Here is a 20,000-nt window from a genome sequence, read left to right as displayed (position 1 = left end):
CATGCCTTCAGCCTGGTGGAGACAATAAAACATACTCTCTCCCCATGCCTTCAGCCTGGTGGAGACAATAAAACATACTCTCTCCCCATGCCTTCAGCCTGGTGGAGACAATAAAACATACTCTCTCCCCATGCCTTCATGGTGGAGACAATAAAACATACTCTCTCCCCAGGCCTTCAGCCTGGTGGAGACAATAAAACATACTCTCTCCCCATGCCTTCATGGTGGAGACAATAAAACATACTCTCTCCCCATGCCTTCGGCCTGGTGGAGACAATAAAACATACTCTCTCCCCATGCCTTCATGTTGGAGACAATAAAACATACTCTCTCCCCATGCCTTCGGCCTGGTGGAGACAATAAAACATACTCTCTCCTCATGCCTTCGGCCTGGTGGAGACAATAAAACATACTCTCTCCCCATGCCTTCAGCATGGTGGAGACAATAAAACATACTCTCTCCCCATGCCTTCGGCCTGGTGGAGACAATAAAACATACTCTCTCCCCATGCCTTCAGCCTGGTGGAGACAATAAAACATGCTCTCTCCCCATGCCTTCAGCCTGGTGGAGACAATAAAACATGCTCTCTCCCCATGCCTTCAGCCTGGTGGAGACAATAAAACATACTCTCTCCCCATGCCTTCATGGTGGAGACAATAAAACATACTCTCTCCCCATGCCTTCATGGTGGAGACAATAAAACATACTCTCTCCCCATGCCTTCAGCCTGGTGGAGACAATAAAACATACTCTCTCCCCATGCCTTCAGCCTGGTGGAGACAATAAAACATACTCTCTCCCCATGCCTTCGGCCTGGTGGAGACAATAAAACATACTCTCTCCCCATGCCTTCGGCCTGGTGGAGACAATAAAACATACTCTCTCCCCATGCCTTCAGCCTGGTGGAGACAATAAAACATACTCTCTCCCCATGCCTTCAGCCTGGTGGAGACAATAAAACATACTCTCTCCCCATGCCTTCATGGTGGAGACAATAAAACATACTCTCTCCCCATGCCTTCATGGTGGAGACAATAAAACATACTCTCTCCCCATGCCTTCAGCCTGGTGGAGACAATAAAACATACTCTCTCCCCATGCCTTCATGGTGGAGACAATAAAACATACTCTCTCCCCATGCCTTCATGGTGGAGACAATAAAACATACTCTCTCCCCGCATGCCTTCAGCCTGGTGGAGTCAATAAAACATACTCTCTCCCCATGCCTTCATGGTGGAGACAATAAAACATACTCTCTCCCCATGCCTTCATGGTGGAGACAATAAAACATACTCTCTCCCCATGCCTTCATGGTGGAGACAATAAAACATACTCTCTCCCCATGCCTTCATGGTGGAGACAATAAAACATACTCTCTCCCCATGCCTTCATGGTGGAGACAATAAAACATACTCTCTCCCCATGCCTTCAGCCTGGTGGAGACTGGCAACTGGCGGCCCGGGGGCCACATGCGGCCCCCACCTTCACTTAATGTGGCCCTCAGGTTAATGTCAGAATGCTGATATAATGTTGGTTTCCAGCTGTTTACAATTCCACGACATGCAAACATGACCCGCTTTAATTACTTCTAAATTACAGTCTAAATTAGTAGCTCAATGCCTCAACACACGTATAATTAAAGGCATTTGAAATTACATAAAACATGTACATTTTCAGGATTCCAATTCGAATATAGCAAAAATACGCGTTTTGAGCTTGTAGATGGGCTATTTTTGCTACGACAGCCAATATATGGCCCTAGGGAGTGCAGTGTGGAAATATAGTGGCCCTCTCCATCGTCAAAGTTGCCCAGCCCTGATCTAAACCGTGGGGAATAGTATGTGTGTCTATATCAGAGGTTTTCAGACTATGTCATGTCACATAATCGGCCGCAGACCCCCATCTGAAAATATGTTGTTCCAGGAACCCCCCCCCCCCCCCCAGACGCAAAGATTTGAGTTAAAAACGTTCGCTCTGAAAGAATAAATATTAAAAGATTCGTGGCACATTTTCACGATTTTTCAAAAATAGCAGATCCATAAGCTTGTAGGTGTGCTATTTTTCAATAGCTAAAGTATAACATGATGCTTAAAACACCAAAAGGGGTTCCTGTCCATGAAAACAATACAGCATTTATAGTTTAAACAAATTTGAAAAATATAGTTATTGGAACAAAATTATCAACACACAGTAATAAAGGGTTCGGGGACCCCCCGGGGTCCATAAGGGGGGTCCAGGGGTCCCCCAGCTGATTGACTGATATACCAAACGGACCCTTACAGGCCTGTGACTCTGAGAGTGTAACCAAACGGACCCTTACAGGTCTGTGACTCTGAGAGTGTAACCAAACGGACCCTTACAGGTCTGTGACTCTGAGAGTGTAACCAAACGGACCCTTACAGGTCTGTGACTCTGAGAGTGTAACCAAACGGACCCTTACAGGTCTGTGACTCTGAGAGTGTAACCAAACGGACCCTTACAGGTCTGTGACTCTGAGAGTGTAACCAAACGGACCCTTACAGGTCTGTGACTCTGAGAGTGTAACCAAACGGACCCTTACAGGTCTGTGACTCTGAGAGTGTAACCAAACGGACCCTTACAGGTCTGTGACTCTGAGAGTGTAACCAAATGGACCCTTACAGGTCTGTGACTCTGAGAGTGTAACCAAACGGACCCTTACAGGTCTGTGACTCTGAGAGTGTAACCAAATGGACCCCTTACAGGTCTGTGACTCTGAGAGTGTAACCAAATGGACCCTTACAGGTCTGTGACTCTGAGAGTGTAACCAAATGGACCCTTACAGGTCTGTGACTCTGAGAGTGTAACCAAATGGACCCTTACAGGCCTGTGACTCTGAGAGTGTAACCAAATGGACCCTTACAGGTCTGTGACTCTGAGAGTGTAACCAAATGGACCCTTACAGGTCTGTGACTCTGAGAGTGTAACCAAATGGACCCTTACAGGCCTGTGACTCTGAGAGTGTAACCAAATGGACCCTTACAGGTCTGCAACTCTGAGAGTGTAACCAATGGACCCTTACAGGTCTACAGCAGGCATTGAGTTACAGAAACACAATGTGTGGTTTTCTTATCTGATGTTGTCAGACCATGAAAAACGACTGACTTCCCCCTTTGTGTGTGCGTGTGTGTGTTGTGTGTGTGTGTGTGTGTGTGTGTGTGTGTGTGTGTGTGTGTGTGTGTGTGTGTGTGTGTGTGGTTTTACTTTACACACGCTCCCATGAATGCGCGTGCATGCGTGTCTGTGTGTGTGTGTGCGTATGAGCGTGTGCACGTGTGCGTGTGAGTGCGTGTGTGTGTGTGTGTGTGTGTGTGTGTGTGTGTGTGTGTGTGTGTGTGTGTGTGTCTGTGTGAGTGAGTGTGTGTGTGTGTGTGTGTCTGTGTGAGTGAGTGTGAGAGGGTGTGTGTGTGTGTGTGTGAGTGTGTGTGTGTGTGTGTGTGTGTGTGTCTGTGTGAGTGAGTGTGTGTGTGTGTGTGAGTGTGTGAGTGAGTGTGAGAGGGTGTGTGAGTGTGTGTGTGTGTGTGTGTGTGTGTGTGTGTGTGTGTGTGGTGTGAGTGAGTGTGTGTGTGTGCTAATAAAGCAGTGATAATGATCAGTACATGATTGTGAATTCCTAGCACTGTAGATTCACAGTGTTGTTAACAGACCGGTTTGAACGCAACACGACACCTCTGATCGAGGGAGTGAATACAAAACTCTGATGCTGGCATTCAAAGCAACCAAAGGTATGGCTCCCCCATATCTTGCAAGTATGATTGAACCCTACAAACCCTCCCGCGCACTCAGATCAGCCAACGCAGGGAAGCTGGAAAGTACCCTCACTAAAAACGCCGGGACAACGCTCCACACGTCCCAAACTCTTCTCCCTTCTGGCTCCAAAACTGTGGAATGCACTTCCCATTGCAGTCAGAAACTGCAGCATCACTCCCAATCTTCCGCCGTAGTCTGAAAACCCACCTTTTTAGACTCCATCATGGCCCCATAGCACTTACCCCACCCCCTTAGATAGCATTTCTGTAGACTTAGATAGCATCTGATAGAGACTTATAGCATGTTATGTAGACGGCACTAAAATTGCATTGCATATAGTCATAGCATGCCATAGTACATATGTATAGCATAGTATAGTAGTATATATATATAGCTTATATGTATAGTCTCATAATATAGATATTCTAGCTACCGAGCTACCAAGATCAACCTGTTCAAAGCCTGTGTGGAAAGTATCCTTCTCTATGGTGCCGAAAACATGGACAATGAATAAGGAGTTTTCGGGATCGTCTTGACGGAACATACACAAGACTCCTCATGCGTGTCCAGAACCTCTCATGGAAGGACCATCCCACAAAAAGCTCAGATTTATGGAGGCACCCCCCCCATCTCAGTTGTGGTGGCAGAAAGAAGACTCCGCTTTGCTGGACACTGCCACAGAGCAAAAAGACCAGGTCATTTCGGATATTCTTCTGTGGAGACTACCCTGCCCATCAAGAGGAACACGACCTCTCACTTTTCCAGATGTCCTGAGTAGGGACACAGGACTGACAGTGAATGAACTTGGTGTGGCAATGAGCAACAGAGACCAGTGGAAGCAGCTTGTGTCGCAGATCTCGAGGGCACTCGAAGGATGATGATGATAGATATTCCACTGTTTACTTTTCTTAGCTTACGCATGTTTTATGATAAATGCTTTTGTGATGTATTCCCATGCTTTTGTTCCTGATTATTGTAAATCGCTCTGGATTAAGAGCGTCTGCTAAATGCCTAAATTGGAGTGCAACAAACCATGTACAACCCAGTTTCGGCCCAAACAAGGGACTAAATTATTTTTCGCTCCTATGCCACCAAAATGTGGAAACGCCCCTACCAACAGTCATTAAGACATGTGAATCCCTTGACTCCTTCAAAACCGCTCTCAAACCCCCCCCCCCCCACTTATCCCCTCACTGTATGTGTTTTCTTTTTCCTTTTTTGCTTCCTAAATGATGAATTCCTGTTCTGTTCTTTAACTACATAGAAGTGTCTATTTGTATGTCTCTAAATGTTTTGATGAATTGAACAATGTGGGACCCTGTTGTAAAACAAGTGTAATTAATGCTTAATTGGGTCGTCCACTCACAGTTAACAGTCTTTGTATTGAGTTTGTGCTTGAAATGTACTGTAATGCTACAAACTGTTAATAAATATTTCAATCAATCAATGTCATCACAGATGTTCCCCCAAAAACTATGGAATGAACTGCAGACTCACTCCCAATCTAAACTATGGAATGAACTTCCCATTGCAGTCAGAACTACAGACTCACTCCCAATCTAAACTATGGAATGAACTTCCCATTGCAGTCAGAACTACAGACTCACTCCCAATCTAAACTATGGAATGAACTTCCCATTGCAGTCAGAACTACAGACTCACTCCCAATCTAAAACTATGGAATGAACTTCCCATTGCAGTCAGAACTACAGACTCACTGTGTGTGTGTGTGTGTGTGTGTGTGTGTGTGTGTGTGTGTGTTGTGTGTGTGTGTGTGTGTGTGTGTGTGTGTGTGTGTGTGTGTGTGTGTGTGTGTGTGTGTGTGTGTGTGTGTGTGTGTGTGTGTGTGTGTGGTGCGTGCGTGCGTGCGTGCGCGTGTTCTGCATGCCTGGAAGACCCTCTGTTTACCCTGCATGTCTGAGCAGAGCTCTACCTCTGGATATAGGTCAGAGAGAGAGAGAGACTACAGTGATGAATGAGAGAGAGAGACAGAGAGAGAGAGAGAGAGAGAGACTACAGTGATGAATGAGACAGAGAGAGAGAGAGGGAGAGGGGAGGGGGGGCGGGGTTAGTGTTGGAAGCTGTCCAATGAGATCGGTGGCCTCATGATGGGGCGTGGCATCATGTTCCTTCTCACAGGAAAGCGTTTTACTGCAGAACTACAAGTCAAGAGTTTAGGGACGATCGACTATACCTCAAACACACAGAGAAGAGAGAGAGAGAGAGAGAGAGCGAGAGAGAGAGAGATACAGAGAGAGAGAGAGAAGAGAGAGAGAGAGGAGAGAGAGAGAGAGAGAGAAGAGAGAGAGAGGAGAGAGAGAGAGAGAGAGAGAGAGAGAGATACAGAGAGAGAGATACAGAGAGAGAGAGAGAGAGAGAGAGAGAGATACACAGAGAGAGAGAGAGAGAGAGAGAGAGAGGAGAGAGAGAGAGAGGAGATAGAGAGAGAGGAGAGAGAGAGAGAGAGACAGAGAGAGAGAGGAGATACAGAGAGAGAGAGAGAGAGAGAGAGAGAGAGAGAGATACAGAGAGAGAGAGAGAGAGAGAGATACAGAGAGAGAGGAGAGAGAGAGAGAGAGAGAGAGAGAGAGAGAGAGAGAGAGAGATACAGAGAGAGAGAGAGACAGAGAGAGAGAGAGAGAGAGAGAGAGGAGAGAGAGAGAGAGGAGAGAGAGAGAGAGATACAGAGAGAGAGAGAGAGACAGAGAGAGAGAGAGATACAGAGAGAGAGAGAGAGAGAGAGAGAGAGAGAGAGAGAGAGAGAGAGATACAGAGAGAGAGAGAGAGAGAGAGAGAGGACAGACAAACATTGGAGAGAGAATGGAGGTGAGTTTTTCTAATCACACACACACACACACACACACACACACACACACACACACACACACACACACACCACACACACACACACACACACACACACACACACACACACACACACACACACACACACACACACACACACACACACACACACATCCTAACATCGCCAAACTGAGATCAGTTTAACTGTAGGCCTATGGAGCACCTGCTTTCCTTTCATCACCTTTGTAGAATCCTAACATCGCCAAACTGAGATCAGTTTGTTTCACACCCGGAGTTAGAAAACTAACCTAGTTAATTACAGAATACAGTTAAGACTCTAGTCATTACACACACATCTCTCTGACCTGCTCCAACCAGCAGGTCACTGAGATCCACATCCCATTACTAACAGTGTTGTTTTCGTCGACTAAAACTAAGACACAAAATGTTCGTCGACTACCTTTTTTCCACTGACGAAAACTAAACAGAAACTAAATGAAAACTAAAGCTATGACGACTAAAACTAAGACTAAATATACTGACAATTTCGTCAACAGATAAAAACTAGACTAAAATGTTATGAAGGGACTAGTGGACAAGATATCCAGTACAAGTCATTCTACAATTAGTTGCATGCTGAAAATAGCTGATCTACAAGCTCACAACGCGTCGCGTTGTGAGCTTGTAGATCAGCTATTTTCAGCAAGTGTAAAATCAGTCATTACGACGGCATCAAGATCCGCCAAAACGCATTTTAGTCGACTAAATCAACTGTAGATTTAGTCGACTAAAATCGTATGACATTTAGTCGACTAAAACTAGACTGACACTAAAACATTCCAGGTGTCTAAAATGTGACTAAGACTAAGTGAAAACTATTCAGGAGACTATGACTAAAACTAAAATAGAAATTTGCTGCCAAAAACAACATTACTAATTACTAATACTACTACCACACCCCCCCCCCCCCCCACACCCCCAAAAACACAACCTCCCATAATGCACCACAGCTGAGAGATGACTGTCTAAACATCCTGTGGTTTACTCTGTGTGTGTGTGTGTGTGTGTGTGTGTGTGTGTGTGTGTGTGTGTGTGTGTGTGTGTGTGTGTGTGTGTGCGTGCGTGCGTGTGTGTGTGTGTGTGTGTGTGTGTGTGTGTGTGTGCGTGCGTGCGTGCATGCGTGCGTGTGTGCGTGTGTGTGTGTGTGGGGGGGGGGGGGGTTACTTTACACACGCTCACATAAACACTCTTTGAACTGTTAAACAGCAACCCAGGTGCATGCACGCACGCACACACGCGCATGCACACGCACGCGCACACATATACATACATACATGGTATCTGGAATCACAATTCACATTAATATAGCTTAAATATCTGTTCATAGAGTGACATCACATTGTCTCTCAGCTGGGCAAACATGTCATGACACACAGAGAATCCTTAGCAGGCCAGGAATCTCAGAGTAGCCAGTGGACACTAACCTGATGACCACAGACAAACGGTTGAATCTCAGAGTAGCCAGTGGACACTAACCTGATGACCACAGACAAACGGTTGAATCTCAGAGTATCCAGTGGACACTAACGTGATGACCACAAACAAACGGTTGAATCTCAGAGTATCCAGTGGACACTAACCTGATGACCACAGACAAACGGTTGAATCTCAGAGTATCCAGTGGACACTAACCTGATGACCACAAACAAACGGTTGAATCTCAGAGTATCCAGTGGACACTAACCTGATAACCACAGACAAACGGTTGAATCTCAGAGTAGCCAGTGGACACTAACCTGATAACCACAGACAAACGGTTGAATCTCAGAGTAGCCAGTGGACACTAACCTGATGACCACAGACAAACGGTTGAATCTCAGAGTAGCCAGTGGACACTAATCTGATGACCACAAACAAACGGTTGAATCTCAGAGTATCCAGTGGACACTAACCTGATGACCACAGACAAACGGTTGAATCTCAGAGTATCCAGTGGACACTAACCTGATGACCACAGACAAACGGTTGAATCTCAGAGTATCCAGTGGACACTAACCTGATGACCACAAACAAACGGTTGAATCTCAGAGTAGCCAGTGGACACTAACCTGATGACCACAGACAAACGGTTGAATCTCAGAGTATCCAGTGGACACTAACCTGATGACCACAGACAAACGGTTGAATCTCAGAGTAGCCAGTGGACACTAACCTGATGACCACAGACAAACGGTTGGGGGTTGTTTGCTATACATGTTAGGACGTGCACCGTACTGTGCTATCCTAGCTCTGTGACTGGACCATTACCTTATTATAAAGGGGGGTTTGGGAAACCTTTTCCTTTGATGTCTCTGTCCTGATCTGTATGAAGCCTACTACAATGTCTGTAACAGTGTGTTACTCTGAGTATTTAGTCTTTACGTCTGTGTATGGGTGGAAAATCACTATCTCTCTGTTTATCTCATATACTTCACATACATACTGTGGAGAAAACGTGGAGACTTGACATTTAGTAATTCATTCTGTGTCTGTCCGTGATTGGTGAATAAGCTTTGGGCTTATCCAGTACCCGGTATCGATAAGCTTTGGGTTTATCCAGTACCCGGTATCGATAAGCTTTGGGCTTATCCAGTACCCGGTATCGATAAGCTTTGGGCTTATCCAGTACCCGGTATCGATAAGCTTTGGGCTTATCCAGTACACGGTATCGATAAGCTTTGGGCTTATCCAGTACCCGGTATCGATAAGCTTTGGGCTTATCCAGTACCCGGTATCGATAAGCTTTGGGCTTATCCAGTACCCGGTATCGATAAGCTTTGGGCTTATCCAGTACCCGGTATCGATAAGCTTTGGGCTTATCCAGTACCCGGTATCGATAAGCTTTGGGCTTATCCAGTACCCGGTATCGATAAGCTTTGGGCTTATCCAGTACCCGGTATCGATAAGCTTTGGGCTTATCCAGTACACGGTATCGATAAGCTTTGGGCTTATCCAGTACCCGGTATCGATAAGCTTTGGGCTTATCCAGTACCCGGTATCGATAAGCTTTGGGCTTATCCAGTACCCGGTATCGATAAGCTTTGGGCTTATCCAGTACCCGGTATCAATAAGCTTTGGGCTTATCCAGTACCCGGTATCGATAAGCTTTGGGCTTATCCAGTACCCGGTATCGATAAGCTTTGGGCTTATCCAGTATTTCCTTCCGTCTTTTAGAAAATAACTGTATTTGAAGGTCATAACATAATAATAGATACTGGTTCTGTTCACACGTGTCTTTCCACGTATTTGTTCGTAAAGTTCAATTATAGCCAATCTACAAGCTCACAACATGTTGACGTGAGCGTGCGTGAGCGTGCATGTGTTTGTGCAGATCTATAAAGTGCACGTGGCCACAGGAACCTCAGAGTATTCGGGAACAAACAACTACATCTACGTGACTCTGGTGGGCGAGAGAGGAGAGAGTGAGCGCACGCTGCTGGACAACCCTGGACTAGACTTCTGCAGAGGAGCAGTGAGTACAGCGCACACACCCACACGCACGCACCCACACGCACGCACGCACACACCCACACGCACGCACTGACACGCACCAACGCACGCATGCACGCACGCACCCACGCACTGGTCCTTGGTCTGCCCCGGGGTCTCCTCCCAGTGGAGATATAATCCATCTGGTCCTTGGTCTGCCCCGGGGTCTCCTCCCAGTGGAGATATAATCCATCTGGTCCTTGGTCTGCCCCGGGGTCTCCTCCCAGTGGAGATATAATCCATCTGGTCCTTGGTCTGCCCCGGGGTCTCCTCCCAGTGGAGATATAATCCATCTGGTCCTTGGTCTGCCCCGGGGTCTCCTCCCAGTGGAGATATAATCCATCTGGTCCTTGGTCTGCCCCGGGGTCTCCTCCCAGTGGGACGTGCCTCGAGGACCTCCCTAGGGAGACGCCTGAGAGGCATCCTAACCAGATGCCCCGAACCACCTCAGCTGACTCCTTTCCAGGCGAAGAAGCAGCGACTCTACTCCAAGTCTCTCTCTCTCTCTCTCTCTCTGTCTCTCTGTCTCTCTCTCTCTCTCTCTCTCTCTCTCTCTCACAGGTGGATGAGTACGTGGTGCGCAGTGCGCGGCCACTAGGGGAGCTGTTGCTGGTCAGACTAGAGAAGCAGCGCTACTGGGTGGAAGACAACTGGTTCTGTCGCTACGTCCGTGTGGAGCCACCGGACGGCACCACTGAGCCACCGGAGGGCAGTGCTGAGCCAAAGGGGGGCAGCACTAAGTCACCAGAGGGCAGTACTGAGCCACCAGGGGGCACCACTGAGCCACCGGAGGGCAGTGCTGAGCCAAAGGGGGGCAGCACTGAGTCACCAGAGGGCAGTACTGAGCCACCAGGGGGCAGCACTGAGCCACCGGAGGGCAGTACTGAGCCACAGGGGGGCAGCGCTGAGCTAAAGGGGGGCAGCACTGAGCCAAAGGGGGGCGCCAGAGCGCTCACGTTCCCGTGCTACCGCTGGCTGATCGGAGACGTCAAACTGGAGCTCCGTGAGGGGGCGGGTGAGTTATTAACCCATTCTGACCTGAGATCAGATTCATACAAGGTTTCCACTGGACACACACACTGGTCTGATTATAACCCATTCTGACCTGAGATCAGATTCATACGAGGTTTCCACTGGACACACACTGGTCTGTTTAATAATAGTGCGTGCGTGATTTGAGTGAAAAACGTTCGCTCTGAAAGAATATATATATTCAAAGACGTGTGCCACATTTTAACGATTTTCTAAAACAGCAGATCCGAGTGCCGCGCTATGAGCTTGTAGATCTTGTAGATCTTGTAGATCTTCTATTTTTCAACAGCTAAATAATGGTTCCCGTCCAGAACGGGTCAACGCACGCACGACATTATTAGGTGGGTTAACGGTGGTTTCCTGTTTCCTGTTAGCCCAGAGATGGTGTGACGACACTCTGCCTCTGCTCCGAGACCACAGGAAGTCAGAACTACAGCAACGCCAAAACATCTACAGGTACGCTGACCGCTAACGCTAACGCTAAACGCTAACCGCTAACGCTAACCGCTAACGCTAACGCTAACCGCTAACCGCTGACCGCTAACGCTAACCGCTAACACTAACCGCTAACCGCTGACCGCTAACCGCTAACACTAACCGCTAACGCTAACCGCTAATTTCCCCTGTGTGGACATAAATCAATTGTTAAAATGTGTGTGTGTGTGTGTGTGTGCGTGTGTGTGTGTGTGTGTGTGTGTGTGTGTGTGTGTGTGCGTGCGTGTGTGTGTGTGTGTGTGTGAGTGAGTGAGTGAGTGTGCGTGCGTGTGCGTGTGCGTGTGTGTGTGTGTGTGTGTGTGTGCGTGTGCGTGTGTGTGTGTGTGTGTGTGTGTAGGTGGCTCCAGTGGGCTCCAGGTATCCCTAAATGCATCGATGCCTCGTCGGAGGCCGACCTCCACCAGGACGTTCGCTTCGACAACGAGAAACGAAGCGACTTCGAGGGATCTCTGCACTACGCGTGAGTCTGTGTGTCTCTATGTCTCTCTCTCTCTCTGTGTCTCTATGTCTCTCTCTCTCTCCCAGGGTGATAGTTCTCTCTCTCTCTGTGTGTCTATGTCTCTCTCCCAGGCTCATAGAGTTCTCTCTCTCTCTCTCTCTCTCTCTCTCTCTCTCTGTGTGTCTATGTCTCTCTCCCAGGCTCATAGAGTTCTCTCTCTCTCTCTCTCTCTCTGTGTGTCTATGTCTCTCTCCCAGGCTCATAGAGTTCTCTCTCTCTCTGTGTGTCTATGTCTCTCTCCCAGGCTCATAGAGCTCTCTCTCTCTCTCTGTGTCTATGTCTCTCTCCCAGGCTCATAGAGTTCTCTCTCTCTCTGTGTGTCTATGTCTCTCGCCCAGGCTCATAGAGTTCTCTCTCTCTCTCTGTGTGTCTATGTCTCTCGCCCAGGCTCATAGAGTTCTCTCTCTCTCTCTGTGTCTATGTCTCTCGCCCAGGCTCATAGAGTTATCGTTAAAGAAGTTCGCCATCAGGTTCGGGAAGTCGTGGGACGACCTGGACGACTTTAAACGGATCTTCTGGAAACTCAGAAGTCCCATAGCTGGTGAGTCTGACCCCATCGCTGGTGAGTCTGACCCCATAGCTGGTGAGTCTGACCCCATAGCTGGTGAGTCTGACCCCATAGCTGGTGAGTCTGATCCCATAGCTGGTGAGTCTGACCCCATAGCTGGTGAGTCTGACCCCATAGCTGGTGAGTCTGATCCCATAGCTGGTGAGTCTGACCCCATCGCTGGTGAGTCTGACCCCATAGCTGGTGAGTCTGATCCCATAGCTGGTGAGTCTGACCCCATCGCTGGTGAGTCTTATCCCATAGCTGGTGAGTCTTATCCCATAGCTGGTGAGTCTGACCCCATCGCTGGTGAGTCTTATCCCATATCTGGTATCTAGTAGTAGTAGCAGTAGCATTACTAGTATTATTAATAGTATTAATGTATATATATATATTCCAGAGTACGTGATGGAGCACTGGAAGGAGGACTGGTTCTTATTATAGTAGTAGTAGTATTAATAGTAGTATTAATAGTATTATTAATAGTATTAATAGTATTAATGTATTCCAGAGTACGTGATGGAGCACTGGAAGGAGGACTGGTTCTTCGGTTATCAGTGTCTCAACGGATGCAACCCCAGAATGATCCACAGAATACACAGGATTCCACACAACTTCCCTGTGACCGCAGACATGGTGCAGGGGTCCCTGGACCCCCGATCTGACCTGCACAGAGAGCTGGCTGTAAGTACAGGGGGTCCCTGGACCCCCGATCTGACCTGCACAGAGAGCTGGCTGTAAGTACAGGGGGTCCCTGGACCCCCAAACAGAGGTTAGGGTCCCGGGACCCCCAAACCAGACGACAGGTAACTAACTGTAAGCTCTCTGCTGCCCCCTGTGGTCTCAGACAGGTAACTGCTCTCTGCTGCCCCCTGTGGTCTCAGACAGGTAACTGCTCTCTGCTGCCCCCTGTCTCCTCAGGCGGGTAACGTCTACCTGGTGGACTACGCCATCATGGATGGAATCACAGCCAACGTGATCCGTGGAAAACCTCAACACATCGCCGCTCCGCTCTGCCTTCTGTACCAACACCCTGACGACGGCCTGGTCCCTATCGCTATACAGGTACTGACCTACTGACCACAACCTACTGACCTACTGACCACAACCTACTGACCACAACCTACTGACCCTACTGTACCAACACCCTGACGATGGGCTGGTCCCTATCGCCATACAGGTACTGACCTACTGACCCTACTGACCACAACCTACTGACCACAACCTACTGACCACAACCTACTGACCCTACTGTACCAACACCCTGACCACGGCCTGGTCCCTATCGCTATACAGGTACTGACCTACTGACCACAACCTACTGACCTGACCCTACTGACCACAACCTACTGACCACAACCTACTGACCACAACCTACTGACCCTACTCACCACAACACCCTGACCACGGCCTGGTCCCTATCGCTATACAGGTACTGACCTACTGACCCTACTGACCCTACTGACCACAACCTACTGACCACAACCTACTGACCCTACTGACCACAACACCCTGACCACGGCCTGGTCCCTATCGCTATACAGGTACTGACCTACTGACCACAACCTACTGACCACAACCTACTGACCCTACTGACCACAACACCCTGACGACGGCCTGGTCCCTATCGCCATACAGGTACTGACCTACTGACCACAACCTACTGACCCTACTGACCACAACCTACTGACCTGACCCTACTGACCCTATTGACCACAACACCCTGACCACGGCCTGGTCCCTATCGCTATACAGGTATCAACACCCTGACGATGGGCTGGTCCCTATCGCTATACAGGTATCAACACCCTGACGATGGGCTGGTCCCTATCGCCATACAGGTACTGACCTACTGACCCTACTGACCACAACCTACTGACCACAACCTACTGACCCTACTGACCACAACCTACTGACTCTACTGACTGACCTACTGACTCTACTGACCACAACCTACTCCCTATCGCTATACAAATATAGCTATTTGAAATGAGCCGATCCACAACATCAGGAAACAAGACCAAATAAACAACTACACTTTAGAAACAAGACCAAATAAACAACTACACTTTAGAAACAAGACCAAATAAACAACTACACTTTAGAAACAAGACCAAATAAACAACTACACTTTAGAAACAAGACCAAATAAACAACTACACTTTAGAAACAAGAACAAATAAACACTACACTTTAGAAACAAGACCAAATAAACAACTACACTTTAGAAACAAGACCAAATAAACAACTACACTTTAGAAACAAGACCAAATAAACACTACACTTTAGAAACAAGACCAAATAAACAACTACACTTTAGAAACAAGACCAAATAAACAACTACACTTTAGAAACAAGACCAAATAAACAACTACACTTTAGAAACAAGACCAAATAAACACTACACTTTAGAAACAAGACCAAATAAACAACTACACTTTAGAAACAAGACCAAATAAACAACTACACTTTAGAAACAAGACCAAATAAACACTACACTTTAGAAACAAGACCAAATAAACACTACACTTTAGAAACAAGACCAAATAAACAACTACACTTTAGAAACAAGACCAAATAAACAACTACACTTTAGAAACAAGACCAAATAAACAACTACACTTTAGAAACAAGACCAAATAAACAACTACACTTTAGAAACAAGACCAAATAAACACTACACTTTAGAAACAAGACCAAATAAACAACTACACTTTAGAAACAAGACCAAATAAACAACTACACTTTAGAAACAAGACCAAATAAACAACTACACTTTAGAAACAAGACCAAATAAACAACTACACTTTAGAAACAAGACCAAATAAACACTACACTTTAGAAACAAGACCAAATAAACAACTACACTTTAGAAACAAGACCAAATAAACAACACCACTTTAGAAACACACACACACACACACACACACACACACACACACACACACACACACACACACACACACACACACACACACACACACACACACACACACACACACACACTTATTATATATATATATATATATATATATATATATATATATATATATATATATATATATAGCACATTGTTTACAAACTATTACTTGACACTACTAGACAGGATGTTTGTTTTGTTTTTTTGATTTTTTTTAAGCCACCTAGGGATAAATGAAACAACGCCTTCTCCAGACAGACAGACTGCCCATATTAGCTGAGACAGAACAGTATTTAGCCATGCAGCTTTTTTGCATTTGTTTTTAGCAATCCACCCAATTGCAGACCCCTGAGCACAAGTTTATGGACATGGCCCAGACTTCCAAATACAAGGACAATAAGTTGACAGTTATATCCCAAGGCCATAATACGTTCCACCAGAAGCTGATATTTCATAAGTTTGGATGTAAAGCAAGTGTCCATATACAAATCAAATGGGCAGCCTATTTCAAATATAGTAACAGTTTTTCTAATTTCATTGATGAACACAATATCTGGGGTATTTGGAATATTTTGTAGTGAATTGACATGCGTGTCATTGTGATCAAACCAGTCTATTTTACAGTGCTGTGTTTATACATTATTGTTGTCCTGTCCTGTACTCCTCTGATCTTGTCTGAGACCATGAGGTCCACCAGACGGTCATGTCTGGCAATGTACAGTCCTTTATAGTGGCTGCAACCATTTAAGATGTGTGTGACTGTTTCTTTGTCATGTGGTACTGGATGTAGGATGCAGTGTGGGTCGTGTGCTGATGGGTACCAGGTTGGTACTGGATGTAGGATGCAGTGTGGGTCGTGTGCTGATGGGTACCAGGTTGCCAAGTTGAACTTGGTCGGCAACACCTGTAAACGGGCTTTAATAGTGAAAATGAGAATGTCCTCACCTATGGTGTTATTTGACAGTATAGAGTGTGATAATGAGTGGTTTTTGCACGTCTTACCTGTGTTTGGGAGAGAGTTCCGTTCCTTTTATTCCCCATGAAATAATCCAACCAGACCACACTATATTAATGTAAACAGAGGTGCGACCATGAACAGGTTCCTGTGTCACACAGGACCTGTTACAAAGGTTCCTACCACCTAATCAACATGATACACCCTGTATTACAAATAAACCTTTTTCAACACCTATTTTATTCCCCAAAGTTAAATACATTATTGTTGTAAATAATAGATATATTTGTGTACATACGAACCCAAATAAACAACTACACTTTAGAGACAAGCCCAAATAAACACTACACTTTAGAAACAAACCCAAATAAACACTACACTTTAGAAACAAGACCAAATAAACAACTACACTTTAGAAACAAGACCAAATAAACAACTACACTTTAGAAACAAGACCAAATAAACAACTACACTTTAGAAACAAACCCAAATAAACAACTACACTTTAGAAACAAGACCAAATAAACAACTACACTTTAGAAACAAGACCAAATAAACAACTACACTTTAGAAACAAACCCAAATAAACAACTACACTTTAGAAACAAGACCAAATAAATAACTACACTTTAGAAACAAGACCAAATAAACAACTACACTTTAGAAACAAGACCAAATAAACAACTACACTTCAGAAACAAGACCAAACAAACAACTACACTTTAGAAACAAGACCAAATAAACAACTACACTTTAGAAACAAGACCAAAAATCGTAAATCGTTTTAACCGTTATGAACGACACCTCTTAATTCACTGACTCCTCCCCTCTGCAGCTGGGACAGACGCCGGGCCTGGCCACGCCCATCTTCCTACCACGTGACCCTCCGCTGGCCTGGCTATTGGCCAAGATGTGGGTCCGTCACGCCGAGTTCCAGGTGTTCCAGGTGTTGTCCCACCTGCTCCGAACGCACCTGGTGGTGGAGGTGTTCTGTGTGGCGACGCTGAGGCAGCTACCTGCTGTCCACCCTGTCTATAAGGTACTGTTCTGACCAGTGTTGTTTTCGTCGACTAAAACTAAGAGGAAAAATGTTCGTCGACTACCTTTTCCACTGACAAAAACGAATGGAAACTAAATGAAAACTAAGCTACGATGACTAAAACTAAGACTAAATATAATGACAATTTCGTCGACAAATAAAAACTAGACTGAAATGTTAGGAAGGGACTAGTGGACAAGAGATCCACTATAAGTCATTTTACACTTGGTTGCATGCTGAAAATAGCCGATCTACAAGCTCGCGACGCGTTGTGAGCTTGTAGACCAGCTATTTTCAGCAAGTGTAAAAACACTCATTACGACGGCATCAAGACCCGCCAAAATACATTTTAGTCGACTAAATCAACTGTAGATTTAGTCGACTAAAATCTCATGACATTTAGTCGACTGAAACTAGACTAACACTAAGACATTTCCAAGTGACTAAAATGTGACTAAAACTAAATGAAGTTTCAGTCCTATGACTAAACTAAAATAACCAAAAACAACACTGCTGTACACCCTGTCTATAAGGTATACTGTACTGACACCCTGCCCGCACGAACGAACGCACGCACGCACACACGCAGCCATGCACGCAGCCATGCACGCACGCACGCACGCACGCACGCACTGAACCATGTGTGTCCTTGTTGTTAACCCCGTAGTTGCTGGCTCCTCACCTGCGCTACACGCTGGAGATCAACTGTAGGGGTCGCACTCAGCTCATCTCCAGTGACGGCATCTTCAAGAGGGTCAGTGAAGGGTTAATGGAATATTATCCTTATTAAACTCTTTAACTGCCACAGGTCTTAATTAACAGGTAAACTCTCTGACTGCCCCAGGTCTTAATTAATTAACAGGTAAACTATCTCACTGCCCCAGGTCTTAATTAACGGGTTAACTCTTTGACTGCCCCAGGTCTTAATTAACAGGTAAACTATCTGACTGCCCCAGGTCTTAATTAACAGGTAAACTCTTTGACTGCCCCATGTCTTAATTAACAGGTCTTAATTAACAGGTCTTAATTAACAGGTAAACTCTCTGACTGCCCCAGGTCTTAATTACCGGGTTAACTCTTTGACTGCCCCAGGTCTTAAACACCGGGTTAACGCTTTGACTGCCCCAGGTCTTAATTACCGGGTTAACTCTTTGACTGCCCCAGGTCTTAATTAACAGGTAAACTCTCTCACTGCCCCAGGTCTTAATTAACAGGTCTTAATTAACAGGTAAACTCTCTCACTGCCCCAGGTCTTAATTAATTAACAGGTAAACTCTCTGACTGCCACAGGTCTTAATTAACAGGTAAACTCTCTGACTGCCCCAGGTCTTAATTAATTAACAGGTAAACTATCTCACTGCCCCAGGTCTTAATTAACGGGTTAACTCTTTGACTGCCCCAGGTCTTAATTAACAGGTAAACTATCTGACTGCCCCAGGTCTTAATTAACAGGTAAACTCTTTGACTGCCCCATGTCTTAATTAACAGGTCTTAATTAACAGGTCTTAATTAACAGGTAAACTCTCTGACTGCCCCAGGTCTTAATTACCGGGTTAACTCTTTGACTGCCCCAGGTCTTAAACACCAGGTTAACGCTTTGACTGCCCCAGGTCTTAATTACCGGGTTAACTCTTTGACTGCCCCAGGTCTTAATTAACAGGTAAACTCTCTCACTGCCCCAGGTCTTAATTAACAGGTCTTAATTAACAGGTAAACTCTCTCACTGCCCCAGGTCTTAATTAATTAACAGGTAAACTCTCTCACTGCCCCAGGTGGTGTCGACGGGTGGCGAGGGTCTGGTGCAGCTGTCCCAGAGAGAGTACAGGGTCCTAAAGTACACCTCCTTACAGCCCCGACACGACTTCACAGAGAGAGGAGTGGACAGGCTGCCCAAATATCACTACAGAGAGCACAGCCTGATGCTGTGGGACGCCATCTACAGGTAACCAGTCTGTACTGCACCTTAAATATTACTACAGAGAACACAGCCCCCTCTACAGGTAACCAGTCTGTACTGCATCTTAAATATTACTACAGAGAACACAGCCCCCTCTACAGGTACCAGTCTGTACTGCATCTTAAATATTACTACAGAGAACACAGCCCTCTACAGGTAACCAGTCTGTACTGCACCTTAAATATTACTACAGAGAACACAGCCCCCTCTACAGGTACCAGTCTGTACTGCACCTTAAATATCACTACAGAGAACACAGCCCCCTCTACAGGTAACCAGTCTGTACTGCACCTTAAATATTACTACAGAGAACACAGCCCTCTCTACAGGTACCAGTCTGTACTGCATCTTAAATATTACTACAGAGAACACAGCCCCCTCTACAGGTAACCAGTCTGTACTGCATCTTAAATATTACTACAGAGAACACAGCCCTCTACAGGTACCAGTCTGT

General features: G+C 46.0%; 1 protein-coding gene across 1 annotated transcript in view; it reads left to right on the top strand.

The window, feature by feature from the left end:
* Window positions 1-6,528: 6,528 nt before the first annotated feature.
* Window positions 6,529-20,000, top strand: part of alox12 (arachidonate 12-lipoxygenase) — a 23,699-nt gene continuing 10,227 nt past the window's right edge. Inside the window, exons 1-12 of the mRNA XM_083775143.1 lie at window positions 6,529-6,595; window positions 9,945-10,085; window positions 10,664-10,774; window positions 11,027-11,117; window positions 11,509-11,590; window positions 11,967-12,089; window positions 12,563-12,669; window positions 13,187-13,359; window positions 13,597-13,740; window positions 17,386-17,589; window positions 18,257-18,343; window positions 19,362-19,531. Of these exons, the coding sequence (XP_083631269.1) occupies window positions 6,590-6,595; window positions 9,945-10,085; window positions 10,664-10,774; window positions 11,027-11,117; window positions 11,509-11,590; window positions 11,967-12,089; window positions 12,563-12,669; window positions 13,187-13,359; window positions 13,597-13,740; window positions 17,386-17,589; window positions 18,257-18,343; window positions 19,362-19,531 (1,439 nt within the window). The 5' untranslated portion in view covers window positions 6,529-6,589. The remainder of the gene's footprint in view (window positions 6,596-9,944; window positions 10,086-10,663; window positions 10,775-11,026; window positions 11,118-11,508; window positions 11,591-11,966; window positions 12,090-12,562; window positions 12,670-13,186; window positions 13,360-13,596; window positions 13,741-17,385; window positions 17,590-18,256; window positions 18,344-19,361; window positions 19,532-20,000) is intronic.

The sequence above is a fragment of the Protomyctophum parallelum genome (assembly GCF_964188405.1).
Source record: "Protomyctophum parallelum genome assembly, chromosome: 10".
Lineage (NCBI taxonomy): Eukaryota > Metazoa > Chordata > Actinopteri > Myctophiformes > Myctophidae > Protomyctophum > Protomyctophum parallelum.
Note: the sequence above shows the minus strand (reverse complement) of the source record. Positions and strands in the feature narration are given on the sequence as shown.